Genomic DNA, 11,210 nt, shown 5'->3' on the forward strand with positions numbered 1-11,210 from the left:
TTTAATTTCCTAGATGTTTAAATTGGTCTTGTGAATGAAGTTAATTTCTAGGCAGTATACACACACACAACCTTGCGTGGCTTCCCAGACTCCTTGCTCTGGCCAAACACTATGCCCACGGTCGTTATTGTGGCGGAAGGAAAAAATGTAGTCTGGCTCAGTAACGCCGACTTCCATTCAGAATGTGTCTGGATTCTGGTCCAACCCATCGGTTCCTGGAACCAGAATACACACAATTGGCGTTTTGAAAAGTCGTCATTGGCTTTGATACTCGAATGGTCCAATTGCCGACTTTGAAGCCACTTGTGGCGATGTCGGTAGCAAACAGCACAGTGGAATAATTCAGTTGGAGTCAGTAAATGGGTTTACATTTTCTTAGGTGATTAAAAGAAAACAAATGAACGCACTTAAGTTTAAAAGTTACAAAAAGTACTTTATTGCAATTTATGCACAAAACAAAAAATCCAAAGGTTCAAAATGATTTAGTCACTTGCCTCAAGTCAAAGCAGAAACGATACCAACGGAAATCCTTTTTTGGACAGGAAGAACCCCTGCTTTACCAAGTGCATTTGTTGAACGGTCCACCTGCATGGTTCAGTGGCATTTCACTCAGATGAGTATCCTTTTATAAACAACTTCTATACACTTTGGACCAGTTTCCCGGACAGAGTGCCTAGTCTTGGACTAAGAAGCACAGTCAACTGTGAACATGCTTTTAAGTTAAGAACTACGCTTAAATCTGTGTTCAGGAAACCAGCCTTTTTGTACCTGGTAAGGGCTGCTTGATCACTATATCAAACCAAATCCAGAAGAATGCTTCTATATGGGAAACAGAATGTCTGTCAGGTAGAGCTGGAGGCTACAATGTGAAATACTGTACAAGAGGAGAGAGATGCACCAGGAGGTGGTTGGTGGGTTGGGCTGGGGTAAGGTGGGGTGGAGTAGGCGGTTACGACCCTTGACCCTCCAGCTCTGAAGCAGGGGTGTCAGGCTCCTCATCATTATAGATGTTCTCAGCCTAGAGAAGGAAATTGTTACATCAGTTAAAGGATTTACAATTACTCTAACTGATTTAATAGGAGCAGACTTCTTGAATTATCTTTAAACAACAAAATGTAGACAGAAGTTAAACCACCAGGGTTAAGTTTCTTGAAAGTGCGGAAGCAAACGTGGTACTTTCTTTCAACAACAGTGTACTCACCATTTGCCAAACCTGCATGATGTTATCCTCGGAGACGGAGCAGATGACCCATGGCTCGTTGGGGTTCCATGTGAAATCAGAAATCTTCGCTGTGTGTCCTCCATGGATGAACTGACGAGATAAAACAAGTCCACAGGATGAGTAATATGCCAAAATATAACCTCCCTATAGGCCACCTGTCCCATTGGCTACTCTCCTATCGCTGGTTATTTAAAAGCTCAGGGGTAGGGTTGCAAAAAACTGGCAACTTTCCTAGAAATGTCATGGTTTTCCCAGGATTCCTGGAATTCTGAAAGAACAGGCTGGAAATCCAGGGAATTTCTGGGAAAGTTGACATTTCTACAACCCAACTAAGGAGAGATAAAGGTCATAATTGTGGATGATGGGTCTATCACTCACCAGGAGTTCTGGAGGTCCGTCCTCTGCATCTTCAGCAGACTGTTCCTCTCCGATTTTACTGGGGACCGACGAGACAAAAAAACATTTCAACATCATCCTATCAGACTACAGTGTTGATGAAACACACCCCCCTCCCCCCCAAGAGCAATTCAGCTGAGCAAACGAACCAACAAGGCTAGTCCAGTCAACATGCCCTGTGGTCGGTCTTTACCTGAGATCCCATACGTTCAGCCTTCTATCTGTTCCGCTGGAAGCCAGAATGGTTTCGTTGTGAGGGGACCATTGCACCTGCCAAAGAAGTCAGTAAAGCACTGTCAGTGCAATAAACTCCAGCTCAGCACAACGTCTACGAGGGACACCAACACTTGGAAAAAGAGATGGAAAATCAATGCGACTACCCTGGGTTAAATAAAATAGAAAGTTGAACGGGACACCAACAAAGCCTGGTAACTTATCCAGACTCAATCCTATTGGTTCAGAGGGATTGAGATGTTCACTATTTATGGAGTATTACCTGGAAGATTTCATCCTTGTGCGATTCAAACGAGTGGAGCTTCAGTTTGAGGTTACGCAGATCCCAGAGAGCAACAGTCTGTTACACCAAAAAGAGAAAGAAAACATTTAGTAACGGTAAATATATTAGAACATATTCTTGGGACTACTATCCAGTATGAAATACACTTCCTGGTCATGTGATTTGTGACCTGACCAGTAGGAAATACACTTCCTGGTCATGTGATTTGTGACCTGACCAGTAGGAAATACACTTCCTGGTCATGTGATTTGTGACCTGACCAGTAGGAAATACACTTCCTGGTCATGTGATTTGTGACCTGACCACACCATTGTGCACAACCTTTATTTTACTAGGCAAGTCAGTTAAGAACAAATTCTTATTTTCAATGATGGCCTAGGAACAGTGGGTTAACTGCCTGTTCAGGGGCAGAACGACAGATTTGTACTTTGTCAGCTCGGGGGTTGAACTTGCGGTTACTAGTCCGACGCTCTAACCACTAGGCTACGACACTCAAGCACTTGAGGTGAGACGGACGGACTGATTGTGTTTATCAAAGAAAAGAAAAATGGGTACAGACCTTGTCTGCAGAGCCGGTGGCCAGGATGAACTCGCTGTAGGGGTTGAAGGACAGACAGTTGACCTCTGCAGTGTGGGCGTCCACTGCATGGCTGGGCTTGGACGTGTTGTTGGACCGTGTGTCCCAGCTGAGACAGAGATGTCAAAGGTTAATGACAGGGGTTCCCAAACTTTTTCCCACTTGGGCCCCCCCCTTCCAGCATAGGGGAACATCCCACACCACAGCTATATCTATTGGCACAAGGACTGTTCATGACACCAACTGTTCATACCCCTCTTGATGGAGAAAATTTAAAGTTTAAAGTTTATTTTGTCATGGGATGCAATTAACATTTAGCTGTTTTAAAGCTAATTGTTTTGCAATTCTATACACTTTGCCATATTTAATGTATATTCATGTGAAATGACTGACAAATGACAACAAAATCTATGGGCTAAAAAAAAACTTAAAACATTATCTGACATGGGCTAGTTGATCTGGACATTTCTGACAAGTTATAAATAGCTACGGTATTCAATGACTGGAATAGTGATGATGGACATAGTATAGTGATGATGGACATAGTATAGTGATGATGGACATAGTATAGTGATGATGGACATAGTATAGTGATGATGGACATAGTATAGTGATGATGGACTGCCCCATTTCAAAACTGCACTTTCTAGTATTACAACGTTCAAGAGTAAGTTTAAAGCCATTCTGAGTTCCTTATAAATAAAAACTGAATTAAGGGATAGACAGTTCAGAGAATCAGATCCTTCCATCCAGTTTTCAAATCACTTTTCCTTTGAGAGATCTTCCTGTGTGGAAAGTTTAAGGCTACACACTGTACATAAAACACACACTGGATGTCATGATTAGTTACAACTTGAAAAGTATCAAAATTGTGTGAAAATACATTGAGAGTAGAAAAATAATAAAAACAGAGAAGGCTCACTCACATCATCAGTTTCTGGTCGTCGGCCACAGAGCCAAACAGTGATTCGTGGAGCAAGTGCCAGGACACGTCCTCCACCACTGCAGTGTGCCCGGTGAAGATGGTCTTAGCATCCACTATCTTCCCCTCCTTAGGACCAGCACCAATGTCCCACAGGCAGATCGTCTGCAGATTAAAACACGTCAGTGCACTTCTTAATAACACAATATATAGTAGTTCATATAGCATTTGTCTAGATCTAATGAGTTTGCTTAATAACAATGCAGAAACACTTTCATTTTCAGTGAAAGCCACAATCTAGCTTGAAATTATTAAAAAAACGCACAGGGGAAAGTGGTGTGCTGACGGAGTGTAGAGAGAGAGACACTCACGTGGTCATCAGAAGCACTGAGCAGGTTGCCACTGAGGTTGGGGTTCCAGGACAGGCCGTAGCCCTCCTTCTGGTGGCCCCGCAGGCGCAGGTCTGGGCTGCACTCACCACTGGGATCTATGAGAGGGAGAGACAAGATGGTCGAAAAATGTTAAGACCAGAAAAGGGTCAAATACATATCAAGTTACTACTTTCAGGAACCGGATGCATTTTTTCCTGGTCGGAATCGTTCCAAAAGTGCAGACAAACATTTGAATCACGTCCAATAGCATTTTGATTTGTTTTTTTTAAGGAGCAGTGATCTATTTACCAGATGTGTATCTGTATTGTATCCGTATTGTCTTACCTGGTTTGGAAGGGTGCTTGGTGTAGTCAAAGACCAGTACGTCTGAGGTGGGGGTCTTGGTAGCAATGATGCAGGGGTTCTGAGGCATGTACCTGGCCCGGTTCACTTCACCTTCGTGGTTTATCTTGATCTCAATCTCTATCTTTCCACTCACGGATCCAAAACCTCCAAATTCTGAGGAAGAAATACTGCATATTCAGTATATTTTCTCAAGAGATAAAATGTTCACTGTGCCGATAACATCTTGACTTATAATATGCATAGAAGGCCAGATTCCCAGACACAAAAAACACCTCATGGAAAATGTCTATTAAAATGATTTTTAAATCCGGGACTAGGCTTAATCTGTGTCCGGGAGACCATCGTCAAATGTAGAGAGAAGAGACCATCCTACGATGAACATACCTGCTCCTTTTTCACTGTCGTAGTGGGAAGCATCAAACTGGGCGTCATCGTTGGGGACCTGTACGCTGGCGATCACCAGGTGATTCTGCTCATCTGACGTGTGAGTTCCCAGTACCAGTCTGTGGACCGCATAGTCCTTTCCATCCGGCCTGCACAGAGAGACACATTAAATACTGCCCTTGTGTGTCTGAAGTGGCACACTATTCCCTAGAGTGCACTACTTTTGACAAGAGACCTATAGTCAAAAGTAGTGCACTGCTATGTCAGAAGACACCACATGGCAAAATAACATGCTTTTCTAGACTGAACTAGAATGGCTGACAAGGAAGGCCAGGTTGGTAGAGAGAACAATACAATGTTCAGTATATTAGGTAGGTCAGCACACAGTTTTATGTTGAGCGCAGCAAGAGGAACAGAAATGGTGACGTAGCATTGGCTACTGTACCTGTTGACGTCAGGTAGCCACTGCACAGTGAGACTGGGCCACTCCAGCGCGTGGGTCATCACCAGGTCATAGAGGAAAGGAGTATTCTTCTTCCAGATTTTGTATTCTTCATTGATCACCCGCTCCTCAACTGCATCGTCATACACTTGAACAGTGAAAGAGGCAACACTTACATAAGACTACAATGGACAGTTACTACCAAGGCTAGTGTAACGTTGGGATTTACTGCATTCCTGTACCCTCGGGCCAGTTGTGCCTCATTTGCATGTTACACAAGCAAGCGGGCGGGCTGTCAATGTGAGCTAGATAGCTAATAATTTATTTATCAAAATAAACTATTAGTTAGCTATCTAAATTCTCAACTTATGGAGCACAGATAGTAAACTCAGGTCGAACATATGCAGCCTGTACTGGTTAGCATAGCTAGCTAACAGACCGCACTTTTCATTTGGCTATGCATCCAGCCGCGCACACAAAGCATGCATGAAATGAACCGAGCCCATCAAATCCCTACCTTCTTTATCCGCCATGTTTGGATTTTAGGGGATCCTGCAATTGTAGGTCACCCGTGGGTTTGCCCGAAAGCAAGGTAACTAGGTAGCTATTCTATATTATTCGCAAAAGGCCAAAACACAGCGGAATTTGTTGACCACTCAAAATCCCTCTTTCTTTTATGCGCGCATCCGAGGATGGAGAGCACAGCGCATGCGTTCTCACAATAACGTAGTAACGGCGCGTGCGCAGACATGACCAGGAAGGGATTTATCATCGAACAATCTAAAAATTAATGCGTTCGCTGAACATTTTCGAAGAGAAATGTAAAAGTTTATGGCAACAGTACAACGAAACGATTCATACGGTGCAAGTCATTTTCGTTTGAAACAATTTTGACAAACATTTCAAACGAAGAGGGACATTTTCAACTTTGACCCCTGACGAATTGAATGAGTTTTCTGCAAAATGGCAGCATCAATACCTTCTGCAGTGTCAGCACCCTCATTGGGGTATGTTAAGATAATCGGCGTTAATCTGATGTTGTTATGTCATGTACATTTAATTGATATGCATGGTGGTGCCAAAGAATCACACCGTAGTGCTGTAAGTTATCTAGTTACGGTAGTCAAGTAGATAACTAACGTTAGCAAGCTCGCAGTGACTGTGTTGACAAACACTGAATAAATAGTAACTTAGACAACCCATGCCTCGTTATATTTTCCCACAGTCAAAAACGCAGGGCATCTTTGAAGAAGAAAGAAAGAAGAAAACGAAAACGCCAAGCCCTCGCCAAAGCCCAAATCAGAGAATCTGGTGGTATGTCACAGTGGATATATTTGAAAATCCTACATGATATTCTCTCTACTACTAGCCAGTTGTTTATCAGCATAATTCCTGACGGGGACTATGAATTCTGAATGTCTAACCATCCACTGACGAGCTCTAATTCATCTCCCTAAACACTTAGAAAATGGAGATGATTCTCCACCAGAACAAGATGACGATGAAGAGGAAAGGAAGGCTGAGGAAGAAAGGTAGCAAATATTTCTACAGTTTTAAGTTGATAAGCAATGGCAGTTTTTCCAGGGTCTGTAATATTGTTCCATGTGTCCTGTATTCAAAAAATTGTCAGACTCCAATCAACTGTTCTCTCTGCTACCGCACGGCAAGCGGTACTGGAGCGCCAAGTCTGGGACCTAAAGGCTCCTTAATTAACAGCTTCTACCCCCAAGCCATAAGACTGCTGAACAACCAATCAAATGCCCCCCCCCCCCCATCTGTTTTTACACTGCTGCTACTCACTGTTTATTATCCATGCATAGTCACTTTACAAATGACCTGGACTAACCTGTACCCCCACACATTGACTCGGTACTGGTACCCCCTGTGTATAGCCTCGTTATGTAAATATATTGTGTTATGTTTTGATAGTTAAAAAAAACAAACAATTATTGTACTGCATTGTTGGTTAAGGGCTTGTAGGTAAGCATTTTACGGTAACCTGTTGTATTCGGCGCACGTGACAAATAACATTTGATTTGATTCAGACGGCGCCTAGACCAGGAGTGGCTGGAGAGGGAGAGGCTGGCCCAGCAGGAATTCAGACTCCGGTGGGAGAGGGAAGACGCTGCAAGGAAGAGACAGGAGGAAGAGGAGGTACAGAGCTGTCACAATGTAGAATGGCACCCTATTCCCTAAGTTTAACCAGAACTCGGGCCAAAAGAAGTGCACTATAAAGAGAATAGGGTGCCCCCCCCATGATTCACTGAAATAATGTGTGTACCCGCTTTCCATGTCTGCAGGCGAGGATAAAGCAGGAATGGGAGGCCCAGCAGAGGAGAGAGGAAGAGGAGAAGGAGCAGAAGCAACAGGAGAAGAGAGACAGAGAGGTGAAACGTGCACCAGGAGGATAAACGCACAATGGAAGAGCTACATATCCTCTTCCTTTTGTATTTTGGTCACACAATGGTTTTAACTTAAGAAATATTACACAGTAATGTGTCTTTTGTGTGAGAAAGAAGTGTTTTTGCCTCAGACATCCACGTTTATCCACGTGTTTTTCCTTAACTGTGATACACGCAAAGACCTTAACTAAGATACACACAAAGAGGGACACTCCTACAGGTCTGTGCTGCCATGGGACAAGGATGTATCTTTTATCTGTGGATTTGTTTCCTCATGTCTTCTGGTTATTCTCATACTGCTCAGGGACAAAATACACACACACCTTTGCAGTTCTTATGTCTAGTGTCTTTGTACAAAGGCATATTTTGTGGCTCGCTTTCAACCGCTGGTAAGAGATTCTTGACTTGCAGTAACAGACATCCAGATATGCCACTGCAGGTTTTCACCAGCCCATCCTATGTTTGCACCATTTATAGGAAGCTGTACAGAAAATGTTGGACCAGGCTGAGAGTCAGGTATGAAAAAACAGACCAAATGCATACCAAGTTTATGTTTGGAAAGTAGTCTTGACCGTCTTTGATGGAACATTTTTCTGTAAAGCAGTTAGGTGTTACACAAGGATGAGTTTTGCCATTATTACAGAAACAAACCTATTCTACTTCCTGTTTTGCGTGTAGCTGGAGAATGGGGGTCCCTGGAGAAACCCTGAGGCTCCAGATTTTGGTACGGAGCAAGACCGGGCTAACTGCCCCTTCTTCCTCAAAACTGGAGCCTGCCGCTTCGGTGACAGGTTGGTAATGGTTCTAAATAGGAACACATTTCATTTTTTTATTGTATTTTTATAATTTATATTTTATTATTTGTATTTTTATCATTTATATTTTATTATTTGTATTTTTATAATGTTTTGTTTTTAATATTATTACTATTATTATTTGTATTATTATTTTTAGCTAGGATAGTCCAACACCATTTTCCAGGGAGTCCTGGGAAGTGCATTCTGGTTAATTTTCCTTAAATGAGGCTCATCTTTCAGAATACTGCACAGCACAGTCATTTCTATACCATGTTTTCTTTATATTAGCGTTCAACTAATGAAATCTTCTGCTTACCTGATTGGTCAGGTGCTCTCGTAAGCATGTCCACCCCCCGTCCAGCCCTACTCTGATGATCCGGGGGATGTTTGCGACTTTCGGGATGGACCAGAGGTCACGGGACGACTACGATACAGACGCCTGTCTGGAGCACAGCGAGGAGGAGGTACAACAGCAGTTTGTGGATTTCTACGAGGATGTACTTCCTGAGTTCAGGACTGCTGGCAAGGTGGTGCAGTTTAAGGTGAATATGATGTTTGTCTTGCTGGGCTGGAAGGAGTGATTCAATGGAAAGGAGACCTATCCACTCTTGAGGGGCATTGAATCAAACTCCTCTCTCGTTTTGTCTCTGTCTTCAGGTCAGCTGCAACTTTGAGCCACATTTGAGAGGAAATGTTTATGTCCAGTTTGACACGTAAGTAAAGGAAGCAGCTCATGAAAATGGTCTGATAGGTTTTGTAGGCGTAGAAACCATGGTGTTTCTCAAGTTTGAGTCATCAAGTAGTGTATCTTCTACGGTCTATTTTTCTCTTTGCTGTCTGCGTCTTTAGAGAGGAGCAGTGCAGAGAGGCCTTCGTGATGTTCAATGGAAGATGGTACGCTGGTAAACAGCTCCAGTGTGAGTTCTCTCCTGTCACCAGATGGAAGACTGCTATATGTGGTGAGTGAATGGAACACAAAAGAACCACAATACACCTGCCTACACGGATTTGTACAGGATCGTGCTAGTCATAAGTCGTGTATATCATTAAGACCCTGGTATTTGTTTGATTGCTGTGATCCTCCGCAGGTTTGTTCGACCGACAGAAGTGTCCGAAAGGAAAGCACTGCAACTTCCTGCACGTGTACCGTAACCCTGGAAACGAGTTCTGGGAGGCGGACAGGGACCTGCACATGTCCCCCGACCGGGGAGGAGGGGGTACCGGGTCTTTCGCTGGGGGCCGGTTCTCTGAGAGGAGTAACCGCTCCTCGTGGACCGAGAGGTCACAGAGCCGACGGGGGGAGAGGAGCAGGAGGAGTAGGAGCAGGGAGAGCAGAATAGCCCAAAGGAGTCTTCAGAGTGACAGGTCTTGGACCAGTCGTACCAGCACAAGACTCAGGTCGAGGAGTAGGGACAGAGAAAGGAGAGACAGGAGCAGAGATAGGAGGGACAGAGGCAGGAGCAGGGACAGAGACCGGCGGGATGGGAGCAGAGACCGAGATGGGAGCAAGAGAGAGGGGTGGAGGGGTTCACCCACAGAGGCTAGTAGGGGGAGATCCAGATCAGCCAGCCCTGGAGAGTCCTCTAAGAGGAAGAGACAGGGGAGCAGGAGCCCTGGAGAGTCCTCTAAGAGGAAGAGACAGGGGAGCAGGAGCCCTGGAGAGTCCTCTAAGAGGAAGAGACGGGGGAGCAGGAGCCCTGGAGAGTCCTCTAAGAGGAAGAGACAGGGGAGCAGGAGCCCTGGAGAGTCCTCTAAGAGGAAGAGACAGGGGAGCAGGAGCCCTGGAGAGTCCTCTAAGAGGAAGAGACGGGGGAGCAGGAGCCCTGGGAAAACATCCCAAAAAGACAAGCAGCCAGCTAACGACACAGCTCCATCACGCCACAAACACTCCAAAAAAGGCACAAAGAAGAAGAGCAAGAGGAGGAAACCCAAGAGGGACAAAAAGAGCCAGACGGCTGGGGGTCAGAGTTCATCTGCAGAGTCGGGGAAGGAGTCTTGGGACGAGGAGAAACCCTCTCTAAACCCTGTAGACAGCAGTACACGGACTCCTCATGAGGTAGACAACACTACCCAGGGGACTGTGGATGTAGACAACACTACCCAGGGGACTGTGGATGTAGACAACACTTCCCAGGAGACTGTTGAGGTAGACAACACTTCCCAGGGGACTGTGGATGTAGACAACACTTCCCAGGAGACTGCTAGGGTAAATGCCATACTTAGTCTCATGTTGTCTGAGTCTCTTGATAATGCCAATGCAGTCACTTCAGACATACAGACCCAGGTCAAGGAGGAGCCTGAGGATCCCTGTCCACCTATTGTCCCCTCTCCTAGCCCTGGGGATGTGGACATCGCTCAGACTCCTGGGGCCACTGACAACAGTACTCCTGAGGCAAACGCACTCTCCCCAGACCTCCATAGTATCTTCCTCAAGCAGGAGTATCCCTCTCTACCCAGTGTGCCTGAAGAGGAATGTGAACAGGATGGACCTGAGACGCTGCCTGATTTCCCCGACGATGATGAACCATAGCGGAATGAAATGTGTTCTGTATGGACTTCACCATGACTGCTATGGCCATTTTGAAGTGTACACTGTTTATGCATTGACTGTTTTCAATCTTCACCAATGCACTGCTCGACCTAGCTTTCACAAATGTTAGTTTGTTCCAAATGTAAGATGTGACAATTAAATGTTTTTATACATTATGTGTATTTTTATTGCCAAAAGTAACTCGAGAGCATTTGCTCCTTGACCTACAATTGAACCTTGTTTCTTCCACACACTTGACATTTTCTGTGGAGAAAAAAAAGGCC

The 11,210-nt window shown here is 44.6% G+C and overlaps 2 protein-coding genes across 7 annotated transcripts; one reads left to right on the top strand and one right to left on the bottom strand.

Moving 5' to 3' along the window:
* Positions 1-412: 412 nt before the first annotated feature.
* Positions 413-5,964, bottom strand: rbbp7 (RB binding protein 7, chromatin remodeling factor). 2 transcript variants are annotated; one of them, XM_021570659.3, is made up of 12 exons: positions 5,715-5,964; positions 5,201-5,345; positions 4,756-4,904; positions 4,351-4,524; positions 4,006-4,121; positions 3,639-3,799; positions 2,695-2,821; positions 2,115-2,192; positions 1,812-1,888; positions 1,601-1,658; positions 1,202-1,312; positions 413-1,018 (listed from the first exon to the last, which is right to left on the bottom strand). In XM_021570659.3, the coding sequence occupies exons 1-12, from the start codon at positions 5,728-5,730 to the stop codon at positions 950-952; spliced, it is 1,281 nt and encodes a 426-aa protein (XP_021426334.1). In that variant the 5' UTR covers positions 5,731-5,964; the 3' UTR covers positions 413-949. The 2 variants fall into 2 exon arrangements, with proteins under 2 accessions (XP_021426334.1, XP_021426332.1); XM_021570657.3 differs by having other exon boundaries at positions 1,812-1,891; positions 5,715-5,928.
* On the top strand, positions 5,922-11,099 carry zrsr2 (zinc finger (CCCH type), RNA-binding motif and serine/arginine rich 2). 5 transcript variants are annotated; one of them, XM_090207242.1, is made up of 12 exons: positions 5,924-6,204; positions 6,423-6,511; positions 6,663-6,729; positions 7,243-7,351; positions 7,498-7,584; positions 8,077-8,115; positions 8,278-8,390; positions 8,725-8,938; positions 9,054-9,109; positions 9,246-9,355; positions 9,485-10,512; positions 10,543-11,099. In XM_090207242.1, exons 1-12 carry the CDS (start codon positions 6,161-6,163, stop codon positions 10,924-10,926), a joined length of 2,340 nt encoding a protein of 779 aa, XP_090063368.1. In that variant the 5' UTR covers positions 5,924-6,160; the 3' UTR covers positions 10,927-11,099. The 5 variants fall into 5 exon arrangements, with proteins under 5 accessions (XP_090063367.1, XP_090063368.1, XP_090063369.1 ...); XM_090207241.1 differs by having other exon boundaries at positions 5,922-6,204; positions 9,485-11,099; XM_090207243.1 differs by lacking the exon at positions 5,924-6,204 and having other exon boundaries at positions 6,418-6,511; positions 7,498-7,844; positions 8,017-8,115; positions 9,485-11,099.
* Positions 11,100-11,210: the final 111 nt, after the last annotated feature.

This window comes from Oncorhynchus mykiss, chromosome 18 (genome assembly GCF_057628025.1).
Source record: "Oncorhynchus mykiss isolate SJ-2025 chromosome 18, ASM5762802v1, whole genome shotgun sequence".
In the NCBI taxonomy this organism is placed as follows: Eukaryota; Metazoa; Chordata; class Actinopteri; order Salmoniformes; family Salmonidae; genus Oncorhynchus; species Oncorhynchus mykiss.